Source organism: Erinaceus europaeus, chromosome 15 (assembly GCF_950295315.1).
Source record: "Erinaceus europaeus chromosome 15, mEriEur2.1, whole genome shotgun sequence".
NCBI lineage: Eukaryota > Metazoa > Chordata > Mammalia > Eulipotyphla > Erinaceidae > Erinaceus > Erinaceus europaeus.
Window position 1 is genome coordinate 6,543,557 of NC_080176.1, and position 22,403 is coordinate 6,565,959.

General features: G+C 50.9%; 1 protein-coding gene across 2 annotated transcripts; it reads left to right on the forward strand.

The window, feature by feature from the left end:
- The first annotated feature begins 1,047 nt into the window (after positions 1-1,047).
- LUC7L (LUC7 like) lies at positions 1,048-21,770 on the forward strand. 2 transcript variants are annotated; one of them, XM_060172701.1, is made up of 11 exons: positions 1,067-1,215; positions 1,911-1,981; positions 3,033-3,127; positions 5,004-5,102; positions 15,011-15,121; positions 15,670-15,813; positions 16,787-16,963; positions 17,579-17,667; positions 20,041-20,070; positions 20,695-20,862; positions 21,424-21,770. In XM_060172701.1, the coding sequence occupies exons 4-11, from the start codon at positions 5,007-5,009 to the stop codon at positions 21,560-21,562; spliced, it is 954 nt and encodes a 317-aa protein (XP_060028684.1). In that variant the 5' UTR covers positions 1,067-1,215; positions 1,911-1,981; positions 3,033-3,127; positions 5,004-5,006; the 3' UTR covers positions 21,563-21,770. The 2 variants fall into 2 exon arrangements, with proteins under 2 accessions (XP_007528032.1, XP_060028684.1); XM_007527970.3 differs by lacking the exon at positions 1,911-1,981 and having other exon boundaries at positions 1,048-1,215.
- The last annotated feature ends 633 nt before the right edge of the window (positions 21,771-22,403 follow it).

A 22,403-nucleotide genomic window follows, 5' to 3' on the forward strand; every position in this document is an offset into this window, starting at 1 on the left:
TGCAGACCTGCTTCACCGCCTGTGAAGCCACTTCCCTGCAGGTGGGGGCCAGGGGCTCGAACCGGGATCCTTAAGCCGGTCCTTGTGCTTTACGCCATGTACGCTTAACCCACTGCACTACCGCCCGACTCCCTCTTACACCCTTCTAATGTCACACCGGAGCCCACATTTATTGGCCCGATTAAATAAACTCCCACTTCATGTAGTATGGTGTGAAAACCATTCACCAGCGTGCATCACAGTTCCACGTGTGCAATCTCAGTGCAAACAATTGTGCATCACAGTTCCAGGTGTGCAAACCCAGTTTTTCTTCTAGTGTTTGCCCTTCTTCCGTAGCCAGTCAACAGCGTCAGGTTGAGCCCGATGTAAAGTTTCGAGACCTCCTTTGAATCTGGAGAGGTGGCAGTCGTTGACTATGTGGGTCATAGTCTGTCTGGAGCCGCAAACCCAGTGAAATCAAAGTGTTCGTGCTCCCCAGGACGCCCTGTACCCTGTGTTGTCCCCCTGACACCTTGAATCTACGAAAAGTCCCCCCCCCCCCCCCCCGCAACAACCTTCTGCTTTGTGAACACTGTTTGGTATACAGGGAGACAGAGGAGGTCCAGAGGATGTGGAGGTTGTTGTCTTCCAGGTGAAAAGCTGGGGGTACAGTGACTAGTATTTCAGCAGCAGACTGAAGCAGAGAGGTGGTGGACCTGAGCAAACACAGCGAGGAAGCCGTCCCCTGCAATGCTAGGACGGCACCCGAATTTGTGTCTTGCGCACCCTTTGAGTAACTAGCAGAATGTGTGATCAGAACCCCACATTCATTCATTCGCCATTGCCAGGAATCACGTGAAAAGCTCCTTTGGAAACTCCATTGCACAACTGTGAGTCTGAGAGACCGAGTAACAGGCCAGCAGCACATGGCCCCGGAGGACACACACACCTTTCCTGGATTCAGACTGTATTTATTGGAACATCTGAAACCCCATCCCAGACAGAAAACTACATTTCCCGGCAGCCCCGTCGCAGGGCTGACGCACTTCCTCCCATCGGCTCCCGCAGCGGAAGTAGCTGAGCGGTAAGAGGCCGACGCGACCAGCTTTCCCCGCTGCCGCTGAGAGGTGTTGTCGCAGCCGCCCCCTTCCTCGCCCCCGCCCCCGCTGGCCACCATGTCCGCCCAGGCGCAGATGCGGGCCCTGCTGGACCAGCTTATGGGCACGGCCCGGGACGGTGAGTCTGGCGGCAGCTCTGGCGCCGCTGGGGGGCGGGGGACCCGGCGGTCTGAGGGGGGGGGCCGCCCACTGCGCCTGCGCGCGCCCGCGCCTCCCCCGGCTTCCGGCTCCGGCTTTGTCCGCTCGGACCCAGGACTCAGACTGGTAGTGGGTCTCGGACCCTGGGCTTGAGTTCGGGCCTGGCTCGGACTCTTAGCAGTTGGCTACCGCGTTTTGCTCGGTGGTCTCTGATCCCATGAACTCTCGCACGCACCCCGAGCAAATGGGGCCTGGACCCCCGGGAGAGGGTTTACGCTCCCAACAGTGCGATCTCGGACCCCGGATCGGGGTGTACGCCCTTAGCAATGAGGCCTCGGACCCCGGTCTGCAGCCCAAGCTCTGGGGGTTTGGGATCCTAGGCTGGTGTTTACATCCTGAGCCCTGGAGCCCGGGCAGGGCAGCTCCCCGAGCCTTGCGCCCCGCGTGAGTGTAGGTAGCGCAGGAGCAGGGCAGGAGCAGGGCAGGACGGTCGGGAGAGCGAGCGAGGCTTCTTTCTGCGAGGCCCAGTGCAGCCGATGGCGCTCCGCCGTGTAGCTGCTTCCTGGCGAGGATGGCTGGCTGGCTGTCTTGTTTATTGAGTTGCTGTAGAATTGCTTCCCGGATTTTTATTTCCTACAGACTGAACAATTGTGGCCCTCTATTTTATTCATAAAGGTTCAGTGTATCTTTGCCTGCCTACATCAGTCTGCAAGGGAGTTGCAGAAAAGCCTCATGTTCATCGAGCCGTGAGTCACAAACCCAATTTCTAAGCTGTTATAACAAAAAAGTGTTTGCTTTTTTTTTTTTTCCCCTCCCTTTCCCCCACAAGTAACTTTGAGAGTGTAGTTCAGCAAGAGAACACATTTCCAAGAAAAGGACACGACAGTAGTCTGGGGTGCAAGCACATCCCAAGATAGGTCGCTTTGCCAGTGTCACACAGCTGTGTGTGGTTCACAGACCGCTCCAGTCTGTCACATACCAACTTGCCTTTACTGACTTCCTCACTGCAGGTGTGGGCAAGAAAACTCTCCCTTTAAAACTTTACAACGGTGGGCATAATTCTGCAGCTTAGGCCTTGAAGAATGAGATGATGCAGGAGGTGTGTGACTGCACAGTGTGTATTGACTATAACCTGTTTCTTCTTTTTTTTTGTATGGCCTTGTTAAAAGTGACTCCCAGATGCCAGCTCTCTTTAAGGGAGAGTTGATAGAGAGGTAGAAACCTTAGGTCTAGATTCTTGTTAGTAAGCTATGGAATTTGAACATTTCTTCTTCATGTAATTTGGGGCAGGAGGGCAGGGGTAGATAGCACAATGGTTATGCAAACAGACTCATGCCCGAGGCTCCGAAGTCCTAGGTTCAATTCCCCGTACCACCATAAGCCAGAGCTGGGTAGTGGTCTGGTGACATTAAATAAAATAATTTGGGGCAGGATATGGTCTGTACATTTCCCTGTAGCAGAATCTCTGGACTGATAATGTACTCTTGCTGGTGAAAAGTACTAGCTGTGAGCCGCCACAGGTCTCTGGCTAGTGTGGGTTCTGGTTTCGTGTGGCCCACCTGTTTGTGCGGGGCCAGCCTTTTTGCTTCTGACTCCTTGACTTTGCACGGTGACAGTCAGGTCTCACAGAGCCTCGGGAAGCCTCTGCCATCTGGAGGTGACAACATCAGTCTCTAGCTCAGCTTTTCATAGTGTGTGTGGTGGTCTGGAAACCTTCCAGGTGAACTGTGGTACCAGGTGTGCTTTTGTGGTTAACGTGATAATATCATTTTATTTAAAACCGCAAATGAATTTCAGGAGACGAAACCAGACAGAGGGTCAAGTTTACAGATGACCGTGTCTGCAAGAGTCATCTTCTGGACTGCTGCCCTCATGACATCCTGGCTGGGACGGTAGGTGCCTGGGGGGAGCTTGTGTGGAGTCATCAGTGAGGCCCTTCATGGAATGTGTTGCCCTTCTGTGAAAGTCATTTCTTTTTGTTTTATTTTAATTTTTTATTATATTTACTTATTTTCCCTTTTGATGCCCTTGTTTTTTATTGTTGTTGATGTTGTCGTTGTTAGGACAGAGAGAAATAGAGGAGGGAAAGACAGGGGGAGAGACAGACAGACACCTGCAGACCTGCCTCACTGCTTGTGAAGCGACTCCTGCAGGTGGGGAGCCGGGGCTCAAACCAGGATCCTTAGGCCGGTCCTTGCGCTTTGTGCCACGTGCGCTTAACCCGCTGCGCTACCGCCCGACTCCTTACACCCTCTTTGTATTTTCATTTATCGCCTCCAGGTTATTGCTGGGGATTGGTGCCCGCACTACAAATCCACTGCTCCTGGCGGACTTTTACTTTTCCCTTTGCTGCCCTTGTTTTATCGTTGTTGTGGTTATGATTATTGTCATTGATATCGTTGTTGGATAGGACAGAGAGAAAATGGAGAGAGGAGGGGGAGAGAAAGATAGACACCTGCAGACCTGCTTCACCACCTGTGAAGCGACTCCCCTGCAGGTGGGGAGCTTGACCGGGATCTTTATACCGGTTTTTGTACTTGGCGCCGCTGTGCTACCGCCCGCCCCCCCACCCCCTTTTTAAGAACATACAATCCACTGAATTTAGACCCTTAGCACTCGTGACCCAGAGATACTGCTCATTTCCTAGGATATGCATTTACTAAAAATGAGACAGGACTTTTCAAGACTGCTGTGATTCAGCCACTTGGAATAGCAGTTCTACAAGACCACTGTCATTTTGAGAGTTTTACTGCTACCTCATGGAATGTGAAAACTGTCTGCTTGTTTCAGGGTCAGATGTTCAAGTACTAGGGAGCATCTTCAGGAGGAATTGTGGACATCTGGGCCGGCTCCCTGTTGGCATGTTGGGCATTGTTAAGTTGCACTCTGACTTGCTAGCATGGTCTTCGGCACACCATTGTTGCAGTTGCTGTTTAGATGGCCAGAGTGGGGGCCTACACAGAGTTCTGTGTCGAGGATTAGAAGAACAAGAACAGTTTTCCAATTGCTTACAACACATAGCACACGAGACTATTCATGTCAGTAAAAGAGCCTTTTGTTTCTCAAACGAGGCAGCTGAGTGGATGATTCTCTGTCCAGGATCACTAAGGAGGTCGGGAGAACATTTAGAAGGTTCCTTTGGTTCTGAGTCAGCCTGTTTTTTCCCTTCCTTTCAGAGGAAAGAGCTGCACCGAGCCAAGAAGAGGGCGGCTGTCATTACTAAAGCTTGACTACTACTATTGCCCTTTCTCCTTGCTGCAGCTTAGGGCTGAGCATCTTGCGTAGTCAGGATTCTGAGAATGTCTGGAAACAGAAAGTGCAGTCTGGGCCAGCAAAATGGCTTGCTTGTACAGTGCTCTTGACACGCACGAGCCTGGCCTCCACTGCATTGAAGGAAACTTCGGTGCTGTGATCTCTTTCTCTGCCTCTGCCTCTCTGTCTGTCTAAAAAGAAAAAGAAAATGCTGTCATCTGGCTCTTTTTCCTTGCCATTCAGAGACAACTGCTGCTGGCGAGGAAAGGCAAAGGCAAGTTAGTTGGTAAGCTTTCGTCATCAGTCCAGCTATCCCTGGGTCTAAAAGAGCTGTGAGTTGGGTTAAGTCCAAAGTTCCGAGTGTCGTGTAATCACAGTTTCCTCAAGTCGCCAATGTGCTATTGTCCCTCATAGTTTTATCTTCAGAAAAGCACTGCTGATTTTGGTGACAGCTCATTACAGGTCAAGCTGTTCTGCAGTGAACTGGCTCACGTGTACTTTTCTTGTTTTTCACAGCGCATGGATTTAGGAGAATGTACCAAAATCCACGACTTGGCCCTCCGTGCAGATTATGAGATCGCAAGTAAAGAAAGGGACCTGTTTTTTGAATTGGATGTAAGTTTTATTTGGTATTCATCGACTCTTATCACAAAGAGCCAAGTAATGCATGACTGTCATCCTGTACTGTACTGCAGCCCTCACAGAGTTGCAGTGTGACCTGTACTGTTCTTGTGTCCAACTCCCTAACAGTTTTCTGAGTTTTGTATGTATTCTTTTAAGGAATGTTTCTTGGCTGGGGATGTAGCTCGGTGATAAGAGTGCGTGGCTTGTCTGAGGCCCTGGGTTAGATGGCTGACATGGAGAACGAGCATTTGTCATCCTTAGTTGCCGGAGTGCCGCTCAGCTCTGGCTCAGGGTGGCAGGGCATCTCAGAACCCCAAGCATGAAAGGCATTTGCATAGCCATTGTGCTGTCTTTGATTTTATGTTCTTCCAACAGTGTTTGCTTATTTTTATTTACTTTCAAACCTTCTAAACATGGTTCATCGTTTAAGGTGGTCTTTACTGGTTTTCACTTGACATTGTAGCTCTGCTTTGTTGGGCATGGTTTATTTTGATTATTGCTTGGGTAGTCTCTGAATATCAGTTTTTTATTCACAGACAGTTGGGATGGATTCAGGTTTTTTGTTTGTTTTCTTTGGTTTTACTGGTTTATTTTTTTTTCATTGCTATCAGGGTTATCACTGGTGTTTGGTGCCTGCTTGACACACCATTGCTCCTAATGGTTGTCATTTTTTTCTTAAATTTTTTTTTTAACAGACCTTTTTTTTTTTTTTCCTTTATTGGGGGATTATTGTTTTGCATTTGACAGTGAATACAATAGTTTGTACATGCATAACATTTCTCACTTTTCCACATAACAATACAACCCCCACTAGGTCCTCTGTCATCCTTTTCCAGGACCTGTGCTCTCCCCAGCCACCCCCCCACCCCAGAGACTTTTACTTTGGTGCAGTACACCAACTCCAGTCCAGGTTCTGCTTGTGCTTTCTCTTCTGATCTTGTAACAGAGACAGAAATTGAGAGGGAAAGGGAGGTAAAGGAAAAGAAGGAGAGATACCTATAGCAGTGCTTCACCGTTTGTGAAGCTTCACCCTTCTAAGTGGGGACCAGGGGCTTGAACCAGGATCATTATGCAGGGTAATATGTATGCTTGAAAGAGTGTGCCAGCACTTGGCCCCTGATACAAGGGGTTTGTTTTTGCTATTACAAGTGTGTGTATATTTAGATTTTTCTTTCTAATTTTGAGTAGGTGACAAACTAATTTTCCTTTTCATTTTGAGAGAGTGACAAACTAAAACACTACTCCAACATAGGTAGTGCTGGCACTCAAACCCAGGGCATCACACATGCAAATCTGGTATCCTCCTCTGAGCCCCCCCCCCCCCCCCCCCCCAGCCAGCCAGCCGCAAGCATTCTTGACTGTCACTTTTTGGTGCAAATACAGGGAGGGACTTGCCTTGGTATATTCCCAGGGGAGGAATTGTTGGCTTTTGGGGGTGCTTGTGTTCATCCTTGCAAGACTTTTATTTATTTATTTATTTATTTATTTATTTTTGCCTCCAGGGTTATTGCTGGGGCTCGGTGCCTGCACTAGGAATCCACTGTTCCTGGAAGCTATTTTTTTTCCATTTTGTTGCCCTTGTTGTCATTATCGTTATCATTGCCACTGATGTTGTTGTTGCTGGACAGGACAGAGAGAAATTGAGAGAAGGGAGGAAGACAGACAGGAGAAGAGAAAGATAGACGCCTGCAGACCTGCTTCATCACTTGTGAAGCGGCCCCCCTGTAGGTGGGGAGCCTGGGGCTCGAACTGGGATCCTTAAGCTGGTCCTTGCACTTTGTACCATGTGCGCTTAACCTGCTGCGCTCGACCCCCTGTATTTTTTTTTTTTTTTTAAGATTTTATGTATTTTATTAATGAGGAATATAGGAGAATAGAGAGAAAGAGCCAGACATCACTCTGGTACGTGTGCTGCTGGGGATTGAACTCAGGACCTCATGCTCGAGAGTCTAGTTCCTTAGCCACTGCACCACCTTTTGGACCACCTTGTATTGTTTTTTATACAGATAGCAGTGTATACATTCTTACCAGCACATGGCATTACCAGACTATTTATTTTTTGTAATTTGGAGATAAAAAAAAAATGGACATAGCGCTCTTGCTTTGCCAAGTACACAGCCCGAATTTGAACCTGACCCCCACTGTACTGTAGTAAGCTGTAGTGCCGTGTTGCCTTCCTCTCTCTGGGGAATGAAAAGCTTGGTCGGAGCAGTCAGTGGGTTGCCTAGATAAAGTAGCATCTCTTAGCTTTGTCCACTGCTCCTCCAAGAAACCTTGGCACCAGATACCCTGATAGCAGTTTGTGGCTTGTAGTCTGCAGGCAACAGCTAGGACTTGTTATTCTTGAAGGCCGCCTTTCACTCTTATTCCCACTGAGAATGCATCGGTTAAGAGGCCCTCTGGTGATGTGTTGGTCTGTCCTCTCGGAGTCCAGGCTGCCGCTTAGCCCTTCATCACTGGGAGTACCTTCACTACATCATGGGTGAGGGCAGGTGGCAGGCAATGGAGATTGGTGTCATTGGGTCCTGATTGGAGACGGGGTAGGACTGGGCTCGGCTGAGTGTGCCAGACCTGCTCCACCACTTGTGAAGCGACCCCCCCACCCTGAGGAGGAGGGGAGCCAGGGGGCTCGAACTGGAGTCCTTGTCCTGGTTCCTGCGCTTTGTTATCTTTATTTAGACAGGGAAAGGGGATGATAGAGAGACACCTGCTGTAGCACTGTTTCACCACTTGCAAAGCTTTCCTCCTGCAGGTGGGGACGGAAGGCTGGAACCTGGGTCTTTGTGCACTGTAACCTGTGCACTTAGACTGCTGCACCACTGCCTGGCCCCTGAACATGGCTCTTACAGGTGCACTGTCTAGGTGAACTGTCTTGCCAGCCCCTTGCTTTTAAATTTTTACTTAGTGCCTGTCAGTGTTTGGATGCATTGGGGTCACATTACTAAAGTAAAGGGGCTTTTTACTTGTTTAGCTCTACAGGGTCACTTAGAAAAAATAAGTATTTTTTATGGAGGGTAGATAGCATAATGGTTATGCAAGGAGACTCATGCCTGAGGCTTCAGAGTCCCAGATTCACCCCCACACCACTATAAACCAGGACTGAATAGTGTGCTGGTTAAAACAAAAAAAAAAAAAAGAAAGTATTTTCTCAAAGTACAGATTTGTTGATTTGATGAAAATGCTGGTTTGCATCCTTTTGCTAGATAATTCACGCTTACTATAAAATTTCCATGTTGTTTTCACCGGGCTGGCTTCACCGGCGGGTGTTGCTGAGGAGTTATTCTGATGCAGTCTCCGCCCCCAGGTTTTTCTATGCCCCGCAAAATCCTAGAGTGCCCCCTTTCAACCAATCCTGGCCCTACACGGCACCCCTGGTTGTCGCCCAATAAAAAGCCCCCTCACCCCTCCCCTCTCTCTCTCTGGGCTCTCCCTCTCTGAGGTCTCGCTCCCTGCTCTCCCCCCGTGGTCGGCCATTGCCGGCTGGCTCCACGTGGTCTGAACCAAACCTCCCCCTCCATCCTATAATAAAGATTTGTGTACCCCTTTGCTCTGGACGTCCGCTCTCTTCTCCGCGGTGCAGCCCGACACCAGACCACCGCAACAACAGGCGGGTAACAGACGACCAGGGACTCATGGTTGAGCTGTAGGCAGTATCTCTTTATTCATGCAGGGCGCAGCACAATCTAAGCCGAGCTAAGCTAAACTAAAGGTACAGTAAAACTCACAATGCTGTCTTTATATATACTTGCGAAGTAGGGTAGAAACAGGATGTGACATAGAGAGGGTGGAGAGAAAAGTGACTGGCGAAAATCAGAGTGTGACAAGGAGGGGGCAGATTAGGCGAGAATCCTATCACTGAACCACAAATGCCCTGGAGGGAGGGTGGAACTTGTTAACAGTGGTTATGTAAATAGAATGAAGTGGTTATGTAAATAGAATAGTGTTAAGCAGGGGGGATTGAAACCAAATGAAACAGAAGGGGTCTCATGCATACCAACATTTCCAGAAGTCCAAAAAAACTGTTGCAAAGGCTCCCTGTACCTCTTTCTGGAATTTATTTAATTTTACCAGAGCACTGCTCAGCTCTAGCTTATCATGGTGCTGAGATTGAATCTCTGACCTCAGGAAAGTCTTTCGGGGGCCAGGAGGTGGCGCACCTGGTTAAGTGCACACATTACATTGTGCAAAGATCCAGCTTCCAGCCCCTGGTCCCACACCTGCATGGGGAAAGCTTCATGAGTGGTGAAGTAGTGTTGCAGGTGTCTCTCTCTCTCTCTTCCTATCTTCCCCTCTCTTCTCAATTTCTCTCTGTCTCTATCCAATAATAAAGAAAGAAAACATTAAAAAGGAAAAAAAAAAAAAGAGAAAGTCTTGCATGGCCACTCTGCTGTCCTCCTGTCAGGGTGTCAACCCAGATGCTCTGTCCCTGAACCATGCCGGGGCAGAAGCAAACATGATTTATTATCTTTATTAGATTGAGAGCCAGAAGCTGAGAGGAAAGAGAGGGGCCTGGTGGTGGCGCACCTGGTTGAGTGCACATTATAGGGCACAAAGGCCTGGTTGAGCCCCTTGTTCCCTGTAGAGGGGAAGCTTCACAACTCTTGAAGCAGGACTGCAGGTGTATCTGTCTCTCTCCCTCTCTCTCCCCTCTGCCCAAATTCTGTCTATCCAATAAATAAGGATAATTAAAAAAGGGGTGGGGGGGAGGGTAGACACCTGCAACACTGCTTCACCACTTATAAAGCTTTCCCTCTGTAGGTGGGGGCTGGGGGTTTAAACCTGGGTCCTTGGGCATTGTAACATGCATGCTCAACCAGGTGTGCCACTATCTGGGCCCTATTTTCTATCTTTGCTCGGTTATCACTGGGGCTTGTAACCTGCATGACAAATCCACCACTACTGGTGGCCTTCCTCTTTCTTTTTGATAGGGACAGAGAATTGAAGAGAGAGGGAGAGAGAGACACACACAGACCCACACACAGCTGCATTACTCCTTTTATTTTCCCCCCTTTTGTTGCCCTTGTTGTTTTCATTGTTATTGATCTTGTTGTTGTTAGGACAGAGAGAAATGGAGAGAGGAGGGGAAGACAGGGGGAGAGATAAACACTTGCAGACCTGCTTCACCGCCTGTGAAGCGACTCCCCTGCAGGTGGGGAGTGGGGCTCGAACTGGGATCCTTAGGCCAGTCCTTGCGCTTTGTGCCACATGCACTTAACCCAACGCGCTACCGCCCTACTCCCCGAAAGTCTTTTTGCAGAACCATTATGCTGTCTCCCTGGAGAAGAGCTTCATCGCTTGTAAGGTTTCCCTGTCTCTGCAGGAGGATGCTGGGAAGCTTGAACCCTGGTCCTCATGCATGGTGGCATGTGCTACTGTACTGCACAGTCTGTAACTTGTTTTTATTTCAGTTTGAGAGAGAGGTGGTGCAGTTTTCTCTGTTATCTGTGCAGCTTCCCCTGGTGCTCCCATGTGATGTTGGGGCCAGAACTTTGGTCTTTGTGTATGGGAAGATGTGTGGTCTCCTGGGTAAGCTACGCCTGACCCCCACCAAACTTGCTTTCAGGGAAGCTGCTGGGAGCCAGTTGGTTGACAGTTCCATGGTTGCTCCGGGCAGAATCTGAGGTTCCCATGGCAGCAAGGAGGGCTGGTGCCGCCCTGGAACAGTCTAGGAGTTGTCTCCTGCAGTTATAGTTATGTTTCAGTGGCTATGTTGCTGCAAAAGTCAAAAGGCTACAAAAGGATCTTTTTTTTTTTTTTTTTTTTTTCCTCCAGGGTTATTGCTGGGGCTCAGTGCCTGCACAGGAATCCACTGCTCCTAGAGGCCATTTTTCCCATTTTGTTACCCATGTTGTTGGGCTTGTTGTAGTTGTTGTTGGATAGGACAGAGAGAAATCGAGAGAGCTGGGGAAGACAGGAAGAGAGAAAGATAGACACCTGCAGACCTGCTTCACTGCTTGCGAAGTGGCCTCCAGCAGGTGGGAAGCTGGGGGCTCGAACCAGGATCCTTATGCTGGTCCTTGCGCTATGTGCGTTTAACCCACTGCGCTTCCGCCCAGCTCCCCAAAAGGATCTTCTTTTCTTTCCCATGGCATGCTGGGAATGAAGACAGGATCTCATGTATGCACAATATTGGTAGACAACCCCCCCCTTTTTTTGTATTATCTTTATTTATTTATTGGATAGAGATAGAAATTGAGAGGGAAGGGGGAGAAAGGGAGAGAGACAGGGAGACACCAGCAGCCTTGCTTGCAAAGCTTTCCCCTTGCTGGTGGGGACCAGGGCCTCAAACCTGGGTCCTTGTACACTGCAACATATAACACTCAACCAGGTGCGCCACCACCCGGCCCCCCAAAAAGAAGTGTTGGTCACCACAGTGTTCTCTGGAGGATGCTTTATGCTTTCTCCCATGTTCATGTCCCTGCCAGTCAGAGTGGTGGAAAGGTACTTGTGCAGGTGCTCATTCCCCATATGGGCCATTACCTGGCAGCCAAAGCCACCTCCTGGCCTGACTGGCTTCCTTTTGGCTCCCCCCTCCCCTCCTCTGGGTCTTAATTTCCTCAGGGCTTTCTCCTGACATTTCCGAGGAAAGGGTATGCTGTTCATTGAATACATAAATGCATTTTGAATTTCTCCACTTGATCACTGGCACCCAAACAGCGGTGCTCACTCATATCAACTCAGCCTACCTGGAAGGTTCCAGGGAACACATTTCTCCAGCACTTGTTGGCAGTGAAGAGTTTGTTTTTCTAGTTGAGTGGAAATATTGTTAAAATTACTCCACTTGTCTTGTGAGGTTGTGTTTCATAGTTGCATCTGTAGCTGGTGTGTCTGCTCTCTGCTGTGCCAGAGGGGACCCTCCTGCACTCTGGAAGGTCACACTCAGTCACTTCATTCAAGACATGGACATCCCTGAGTGGCCTTCCCTTAATTTTCTTCACAGAGGACAAATCCCTCAGCCCTTCTGTAGCCCCCTTGCCCCGCCTTGTTTCGGGTCACCACATTGGGTGTCACATGCACTGACTTGCTTTGAGTTTATGTCCACATGTGGGTCAGACCTGTCTTTTTTTTTTTTTTTTAATATTTATTTGTTCCCTTTTGTTGCCCTTATTGTTTTATTGTTGTAGTTATTGATGTCATCATTGTTGTTGGATAGGACAGAGAGAAATGGACAGCAGAGGGGAAGACGGAGAGGGGGAGAGAGAGAGACACCTGCAGACCTGCTTCACCTGTGAAGCGACCCCCCCCCCCCCCCGCAGGTGGGGAGCCAGGGGGCTCGAACCGGGATCCTTATGCCGGTCCTTGTGCTTTGCGCCATGTGCACTTAACCAGCGGTGCTACCATCCAACTCCCTGTCTTTTTTTTTTTTTTAACTAAAGCACTGCTCAGCTCTGGTTTATGGTGGCATGGGGGATTGAACCTGGGACACTGGATTGAATCTGAGAGTCTCTTTGCATAACCATTATTGCTTTTTTTCTTTCTTTTTCTTTTTTTCTTTTTTTTTTTTTTTTAAAGATTTTATTTAATTATGAGAAAGATAGGAGGAGAGAGAACCAGACACATCACTCTGGCACACGTGCTCCAAGGGATCAAACTTGGGACCTCATGCTTGAGAATCCAAAGCTTTATCACTGCGCCACCTCCCGGACCACATAACCATTATGATTTCTTTTTTTTTTTTTTTTTAAATATTTATTTATTCCCTTTTGTTGCTTTATTGTTGTATTTATTATTGTTGTTATTGATGTTATCCTTGTTGGAGAGGACAGAGAGAAATGGAGAGAGGAGGGGAAGACAGAGAGGGGAGAGAAAGACAGACACCTGCAGACCTGCTTCACCACTTGTGAAGCAACCATCCTGCAGGTGGGGAGCCGGGGCTTGAACCAGGATCCTTATGCCGGTCCTTGCACTTTGCACCACCTGCGCTTAACCCGCTGCGCTACTGCCCGACTCCCAACCATTATGATTTCTATCCACACTTCCTTCCTTTTTCCTTCTGATATATTTCTCTTCCGAATCCCTAGGGTTCCCTCCACCTTGTGGCAGGTGGCTGCACTTTGCCCTTGCTGCAACCTAGTTGTGTTTTGTGGCCAGTGTGTACATGTGTCCATGTGTCTATCCACTCATCCTTTCTTGGGTCATTTCCAGGACCTCATCCCTCCAAGCTTTTCCAGATGAGCGAGGCAAAGAGTGGAAGATCACAGCACCAACAATTCCTGCCTTGTGTTGGGGGCCGGGCAGGAGTCAGGATCATGCACATCATGCCTTCTCTGTCTGACTGTCATCCATTACTGTTAGGCTTAGGACACCTTTGTGGAGAATACAGCCCAGTGCAGGGCCCCGTGAGGCAAGGGGCTTCTCTCAGCTCATATGGGGCAGGCAGAGTCCAGGGTCAGCCAGCTCCAGCTGCTAGAAACCACTCCCGAGTCAGAGGGGACAACTTTCTGAGTCACTGGTGACATTCGACAAGAACATGATGCATGGACTTGACACTGGTTTTTGAACCAGTTAAATTTGAGAAGCATGTAGGGGTGGTGGAAGGGAAACTGCTCGCTCTGTTGGAGGCTTACTGGACTGTCCAGTCTTGAGTTCCAGCATCTGGATCTAGCCACTTTGGATTCTGTTTAAGGTGCAGACAGGTGCTTTTAGTGGTAAAGTTCCTGATGGGTTCGGCTCCCACTAACCCCTGGTCCTGGATCCCTGAGTCTGTCTGCCTTTCAAGGTCAATGTTTGGACAGACAGTAAAGGAATTCTGCACTGGTCTCTCGAGGAGCTGTGGTCTCAGGTGAGCCAGGTGGCAGGTGACCTCAGCCCCTCTTGGCAGTTTCTCAGGAAGTGCAGCTTACGGGCAAGCTGTGGCAACTGGTGGCTTTCCTGCTGGAGTGACAGGAACAGATGAAAGGTTGACCAGGGAGTATCTGGATGACCAGTGACAAAGGTCCTGAATGCCCGGGTTGTGGGATGAGATCGGGGAGCGTGCTTCAGGATGCTACCGCCTTTACCCTTCTCCAGTGTGGGGGTGAGGAGGCAGGCTGTGGCTTCCCCAGGTGCATTCACCTCAGGAGGGTTTAGATGTCTGAAAGAACCCAAAGTCCCGGTGTCCCTCCTGGCCTTCTCTGTGGGAGTGATTTGGGTGATGCCCACTTGGCTCCACTGTCATCTCCACTTAAGGCATTATTTTTCTCTTTGGTGATGGGTTGTTCTGTCTGGCCTTGCCATCTGTCGTGTGTGTGTGTGTGTGTGTGTGAGAGAGAGGGGGGGGGGGATTACTTGGGGCCATTTGACTGGTGGGGGCTAGTTAACTGCCGAGCTCATGACAGCCTGTTAAGCAAGCATCTCACGTCTCCACCAGCTCTTTGCAGAGTACACAGTTAAACGTGTAGTTTCTTTCCCTTTATCTCTGGGTGAGGAGTAACAGTTCTTCTCTAGACAGTAGGCTTAACTTACTGTACTCACAGCTCTCAGTAACATTTGTTCTGTTGTTTTGTTTTGAGGTGGAAGGGGGGACTCACCCCTCAGAACATGAGGGAATAATATTTACGTGGCTCTCAGAGACCAGTGAGTACATCCTGTCATCTCCCTCTACTGCCAGCAGAGGGCTCTCCTCCAGTCCAGCCCGCTCATCCCTCGAGCTCTGTTTACCAGTCAGAAATTTCTTGGAAATGTTATTGAGGGTTGGGGATCCTTTAACGAATTCAGAAACACATAAATCAACTAAGGAAACCATGCTTCTGAATGATCACTGGGTTCAGCAAAGCCCCTGAGTTAATGTGGCCACATTCGTGCCGCCTGCGGTAGTTTAAGGTCACCCCTTGAAGCACAGGCTTTCAGCAGCCAGCCCAGGTGAAGGGTTCCCAGACCGAGCCTGTGCAGACCTGAGTGCTCTGCTTCTCTTGAGCTAGGCCATGGATCACCTGGAGTCCTTCATCGCCGAGTGTGACCGGAGAACCGAGCTTGCCAAGAAGCGGCTGGCCGAGACGCAGGAGGAGATCAGTGCTGAAGTCTCTGCCAAGGTGGGGCTGGAGTCACTGACACACAAACCCGGGTTGTGTGGTCACTAGCTGCCCACCTCGGGCGGCAGGTGGGCAGGAGGAAGGCAGGGACAGTCAGCAGTGAGTGCCCTTTCCTGTAGGCCTTATCTCTCCACTGTTGCTTCTGTTTCCTAAAAGCCCTCTCAGACACACCTGCTGGCTGGAACAAAGGCACCGCCTTTCGTTTTGGTTCTGGGGATGGAACTTGCGGCCTCACACGTGCAAAGTATTTACTGGCAGTAAATACTGTTTATAAATTCCAACCCAGACTCCTGTTGCTCTGTCCCCAGTGGTGTTTGTAATAGGAGACAAGACAGACAGCCTGGGTATGACCAGCACAGTTGACCTGGCAAACCCAGTGGCATTGGGGGTATGGTGATCATCACGGTTCGGGGGTGCACTGGTGCAGCCAGGATGTGTCCTGGAGTGGTGCCAGTGAGACCCAGCAAGGACCTTGGGCTGGCCCCTTGTTTTTGTTGGAACGGCCCAGAAATGCAGCGATGTCTGCTTGTTTCTCCTCCTCCCTTCAGGCAGAAAAAGTACACGAGTTGAACGAAGAAATTGGAAAGCTTCTTGCTAAAGCTGAGCAGCTGGGAGCTGAGGGAAATGTGGATGAGTCGCAAAAGATTCTCACAGAAGTGGAGAAAGTTCGCACTAAGAAAAAAGAAGCTGAGGTCGGTGAGAAAATACCTTAGAGAAGGAGAATGTAGCCTTTTGAGAGCTGACACAGACTTGAGTTGTAGCTGGTTATCGCTGGCAGGCTGCTGTGTGGCAGGCCTGGGTGTCAGTCCACATGGGCCGGACTGTGTCTCCCCTGCTGACACCTCATACAGTGTCAGCCTCACTGCTGCTTCTCCCGGGGTGGTGAGCTGTGAAAGGCCATTGCAGGCTGCTGTAGAGAAAGAAGCTGGGGTGTTGAGTGGGGAGCCCCAGGCATGTGGCGGGTCTGGCTGTGTGGTGCAGAAACTGAGTCAGGGACTCGGTGTTCACGTTTCCGCAGCTTCCCTTTCCCACATTCTTGTCACGGTGGATGCCCTCTGTCACCCAGCTGGTGTGGTGGGTTTCCTGGCTGGCCTGCCTAGGAGAGAGATTGCACGTGAGCAAGAGAGGCCAGAGCAGTACTCCTGTTCACGGTGCCAGGAATCGAGCCAGGAGCCTTTGACACCCAAGCTCTGCACTATACCAGCTGGCCCATTTGCCTGGCTGCACTGATTGGCTTTTCACTCCGACCACTAGGATTTATTTTGAAGACTAGTGCTCTGTGACATTTCCTTTCTTTCTAACCAGAGCTCTGCTCAGTTTTGGCTTTTAGTGGGGTGGTTAGACCTGGCGCCTCAGCACCTTGGGCACAGAAGTCATTTGTATAACCCTTACGTTGTCTCCCCAGCCCTTAGTTTCCAAAGTACAGAAAGGGCTGGAATAGCTTCACAAGCGCCATGTGCCTGCTTTGTTTTTTCTTTTGTCCTTTAATACCCTGTTTTGGGTCTTTGAGGTCCCACACTCCCCTCCAGTCCTGGGGATGGAGGTGCCAGGCTCCGTCGAGTCCCTCTATAGGGACTCTGTGGTCCTTCGGGGTTTTTTTTCCTCTGGGGGCTGGGCCCCTGGTGGCACCTGTGGCCTCACAGTCCAACAACCCCCCACCCCCAGGAGGAGTACCGGAACTCCATGCCTGCGTCCAGCTTCCAGCAGCAGAAGCTGCGAGTCTGCGAGGTCTGCTCTGCCTACCTCGGTCTCCACGACAACGACCGGCGCCTGGCCGACCACTTCGGGGGCAAGTTGCACCTGGGTTTCATTCAGATCCGTGAGAAACTCGACCAGTTGAGGGTATGTGAACAGCCAGCATCTGGGCGTCCTGGGCAGGCTGGCTGGGTGTGGCCCTCATTCTCGCCTCACAGCAGAGAGTCCAGGCTGTGAGGAGGAGTGCTCCTGGCATGCGGGGAAGTGTGGGCTGCCCTCACCCGGACCGGGCAGTACCAGCAGCCTCTGACGCTCGCTCACTGACAGACAGCTGGGGGTGCCAGCGGGTGGCTTCCTTCATGGGAGATGCTGAGAGCACAGCCGGCCCCCATCCTCGCCCAGCAGAGAGCTGGCCACACCAAAGGGCTTGGAGGGTGCGGCCAGGGATGGTGGTGGTCCACAGGGGTCTCTGGCTTCTCCCAACCTGCCGTGTTTCCATTGCTGTCAGGCCTGCGCAAGTGTTGGAAGCTCTCAGACCCTGAGGACGGGTGCTGGGGAGCAGGAGCCAGCTCCAGTCTCGCTCTGTATCTGTGGTTGGGGGACTGTCCTTTGGGTTGATGAGAAACTGTAGACGAGTGTGCTGTGAGGTACAATCAGTGTGTGTGTCCTCAGAGGCTTACGATTGGGCTTGACCAGCTCTGAGATCTTGCCAAAGGCCATTGTTAACTTGCTCTTCTTATTTCTCAACCTTCATGTATTTAGAAAACTGTAGCTGAAAAGCAGGAGAAGAGAAACCTGGACCGCCTGAGGAGGAGAGAGGAGAGGGAGCGAGAGGAGCGGCTGAGCAGGAGGTGAGCCCAGGGTGCCTGCTTTTCCTGCTGTGGGGGTTCTGGGGAGCCCTTGGTCGGTAGAGGAAAGCCAGAGTGTGGTCCACTGGGAGCACACAGCTATGAGGCACTGTCCCCAGCACACCTGGGCACAGGGGCTGGGCTGCTGGTGGGTTCTGGTGTCCACAAGGTGGGCAGGGCAGGAGGGGTGGGAGCAGGTAGGCTGTACTCAAGAGAGACAGAAACTCCCAGTTATTGGCCTGGAGTGACCAGGGAAGACCTGCAGTGTGTGTGTGTGTGTGTGTGTGTGTGTGTGTGTGTGTGTGTGTGTGTGTGTGTGTTTTGGGGGGATGCTGTGTCTGGGATCCAGGAGAGGCTGAGCCAGGGTTGTCACACTCCTTTGACCTGAGAAAGGCTGCAGAGACTCTGGCATTGTGGGGGTGACTTGAGCGAACTGTGTGCTCAGGGTGCAGGTAGGCCCTCGCTCCTGTCTGGTAGGTGCACTTGCAGGGTGTCAGGGCTCACCCCGCCGCCGAATCCTGGGCTCCAGGCTTGGCCCACCATCCCATGCACCCCACCAGGCCTGTTCTTCCCTGGCATGTCTGAGCCAGTTGTTCCAGTCGTGGGTAGGCACCTCCGGGAGACTGCTGCTGCTGCCAGTGTGCCTCTGATCTTCGGAGTAGGCCTCACACTCAGCTCCCTTTGCTCCACGCCCTCATTGATGCGTGTGGCCTGTGTGAGTTGTCTCGGTGGCCCGGGTCTGCATTGCCTGCTGGTGAATTATGTGGAGCACCTGTTTGTGGACCTGGCGCCCTTCTCTGTCCTATCAGGAAAGATGTGTATTGAGGGGCCTGGCAGTGGCACACCTGGCTAATTGCACACATTATAGTACACAAGGACGCAGGTTCAAGCCCCTGGTCCCTATTTGCAAGGGGACAGCTTCACAAGTAGTGAATCAGGGCTGCAGATGTCTCCCTGTCTCTTTTCCTCTCTGTCTCCTCCTCCTCTCAGTTTCTCTCCGTCTCTATCCAGAAGTTGATTAAATAAAAAATAAAATGTTATCTTTAATAATAAAGGGGGGGGCGGAGGGTAGATAGCATAATGGTTATGCAGAGACTGTCATGCTTGAGGCTCCAAAGTCTCAGGTTCAATCCTCTGCACCACCATAAGTCAGAACTGAGCAGTGTTCTGATAAAAAATAAAATAAATGTGTATTGACACTCTCTCTCTGCCCGTCTGTAGTTGGGTGGTTTACTCTGTTGAGCCGAAGGAGTTGGAGTATTTTGACTGTTAACCCCTCATCACATAGTTGGCAGCTGTTTCCTTCCATTCTGTGCTTTTATTCACATGACAGATGAGAGAGAGGGAGAGGGCGAGCCCAAGCATCATTCTGGCATGTGTGATATTGGGGATTGAACTGTGGACCTCATGCTTGAGAGTCCTTAATACTGTTTACCCAGCGCACCATCTCCAGGGCCACTCCACATGCTGTCTTTCATTTTGTTGATGACGTTCTTTGCAGAAATAGCAGAAATAGAACTCACAGAGCCACTTTACCAGCAGCCATAAGACCTGAGGCTTCACACCTGCAGGACTTGTGTTTTACCCTTTGAGGCTTCTTCCTGACCGCAGTTCTTTGTGACTGTTTTTTAAAAACTACTTTTACCTGGGTGGGGGAGATAGCACACTGGTTCCACAGAGAGTCATGTCTGAAGCTACAGAGTCCCAGGTTTAATCCCCTGCACCACCATAAGCTAGGCTGAAAATTGAGCAAATGAAAACCTTTTCCTTTTTTATTGCAGTGCCGGGGAATCAAGGCTCGGGCCTCATAAACGCAGGTCTCTCTTCCTGAGCCACCTTCAGCCCCGTAACACTCCGTGAGAACCAGTCTGGGGAGTTTAAGTTCTGTGAAATTCCTTTTAACTCCTGGGATACAGGAGTGGTAACTGCTGGCAGGTGTTGTCAGGCTGGGGAAAGAGCATAGTGATTTTGCAAATGACTTTAATGCTTGAGTCCCTGAGCTTCCAGGTTCTATCCCTGGCACCACTATAAGCCAGAGCTGAGTAGTGCTCTGCTTTAAAACAGGCATGCGCTTGTGCGTGACGCACACACACTCTGGCAGGTGTTACACAAACTGCATTCTGGGTGGCTTCTAGCTGCAGTGCTCTGTCTAGCACCCTCCTTAGCATTTGTGGGGCCCCTTTGTGAACATTTGTACAGCCTTAACACTGGGTGTTCCCTGAGGCTTTAGAACTGGCCTCTGTCCCAGGGCCACTGGGTGGGGCAGCCCTCCTCACGAGCTGACAATTTAACTGTAATCCAAAGACACCGGTGTTTGGGAAGCCAGTGTTGAGGGTGGAGCTCTCTGTGGGAGTCTCACCTTTTTTCCCTTTTCAGGTCGGGATCCAGAACCAGAGATCGAAGGAGGTGGGTGTGTGTGTGTGTGTATCTTATTACCCACCCTTTGTGCTTCTTGGTGCTAGGGGTGAGGGGCAGGCAAGGGCAAGACTCAGTACGCCTCTGTAACCCCCAAACCCTGGGATGGGGTTCATTGCAGCAGAAGGGTCAGCGGGCACTCCTTTTTGTTTTTGTGCCACCAGGGCTATGGCTTGAGTTCTGTGCCTGTACCACTACACAGTTGGTTCCCGGTGGCATTTTTATTTTTTGATAGGAGGAAGAGGAGATACACCTGCAGTACTGCTCCACCAGTCATGAAGCTTCCCTTGTGCTTGAGCCCAGGTCCTTGCTTGTGGTCACTATGTGTTCCACTTTGTGAGTCAATATCTGACTCCCATTATTATTATTATTATTATTTATTATTACTTTTTTTAACATGAGTGAGAGAGGGAACCAGAGCATCTCACTGGTACATGTTATGCCAGAGATAATACTCTAAACCTTGTGATGGTCAGTCTAACCCTAACCACAGTGCTACCTGGTCCACAGTCCCTGTAGTTCTGACTAGAGATTAGGGGAGGGGGACCACAGTGGGGTTCGGGCAGTGGCAAGGCCCAGCTTGCTGAGGAGGCCTCAGTCTCCTGCTGTCTGCAGGTCGCGCTCCCGGGACCGGCGCCGCAGGCGGTCCAGATCCACCTCCAGAGAGCGGCGGAAGTCTTCCAGGTCACGCTCCCGAGACAGACACCGGCGCCACCGAAGCCGTTCTCGGAGCCACAGTCGGGGTCACCGCAGGACGTCAAGGGACCGGAGTGCAAAATACAAGTAACTGCTATGGCCCCTCGCTGTGGCCAGGAGAACCCTTTGCTCTGCTTCTGCAGGGAGTGTCCTTGACCCAGACCTGGAGTGACAGGCTCCAAGCCTGGCTGGGTCCTGGCTGTGGGAGCCCCTGAGTTGAGAGCAGCAGGTGGTTCCAGGAGAGGGATGGAGGTGCTGTGTTCTTGGAGGCACAGTCTTCAGAGCCCCTGACACTTGTGTCTTGCCCTGGCCCTGCTTCCTCCTCCCTCCTCCCTCTGCCTTGTGGGACTTTATTTAAAAGGCATCTTTACTGAGAGATCAACCAGAGCTTGCTCTGTGATGTTGGTTGGGGTCACACCTGCTGTCCTGCTACTGACATGGTGGCATGCTGTTTTAATCTTTACATTGCTTGCCCTCATTCCTTGCTCATCTGACCTGGGGAGAGCTCCTCCTGTTGGTGGTGTGGGGTCAAGGTGGGGCTGCTGGAGGGAGTGGCCTGTGGCGTCTTCCATCTAAAGGGGAGCTGAGGGGACCCACTGTGGCAGGCCGTGCTTTCTGAGGAGCCAGGCCTCTGTCCCTGTCTCCCAGGTTCTCCAGAGAGCGGACCTCAAGGGAGGATTCCTGGGATCGTGGACGAGGTGACCGGGGCACCGACTGGAGGCTGGAGGGCTCCAACGGCAGGACAACTTCGCGCAGGTCGGAGGAGAAGGAGGCGGGCGAGATCTGAGCCCATGCCAGGCTCTGTAAATAGTCTGACAGAGGCTCAGCACAGCCGAAACCACCGTTTATATTTGCTGAACACACTCATCTTTTGTAGTTTCAAATTTCTATTGTTTTGGAGCTAGCCTAGCTGTGGTTTCTAGCGACGTGCAGAGCTGCTCCTGTGTTTGGGGTTCTGTTGAGTAGGAATAAATAAACCTGACAGTGCCTCCCAACCTCCGAGGGTGTCTGCTGCCCCCCCCCCCCACTGCTATGCACAGCACATCTTTGCAAAGGAGAAACCAGGAGATGGCCTCCCGAGAGTCTGCCTCACCATATGTGAGGGACCGTGTCCACCACCAGCACGTGGGAGCACTGTGGATGGCACTGGGGGACACTTCAGCAGCAGTGGATCATGCTGTGGTGTCTCCTTTCTCTGTCTGGAATTAAAGAGTCTGCTGGGAGAAGTGGGATCATGGATGCATTAGACCCTGGTGTAAAAAAAAAAAGTAACCTAGGGGTGCACCAGATTAAGTGCAAGGACCCTGAGCCCCTGCTCCGTACCAGTCGGGGGTTGGGGGGAGAGCTTCATGAGTGGTGAAGTAGGTCTGCAGGTGTCTCTCGCTCTCTAGCTCCCACACCCCTCTCAATTTCTCTCTGTCCTACCCAATAAAAAATAGAAAAAACGGCCGCTGAGAGCGGTGGATTCAGTGCCAGCTCCAGGAATGAGAAGAAAAGGGGCAAGAAGAAAAACAGCAGGAAGGAAAAAAACAACCTTCCAGCAGATAAGCAGGCCACATCCACACTGGAAGTGCTCTGGGAGCTTCACCATATCTCACCTGGAAAGGCACTTGTGGGGCCCTGGGCCA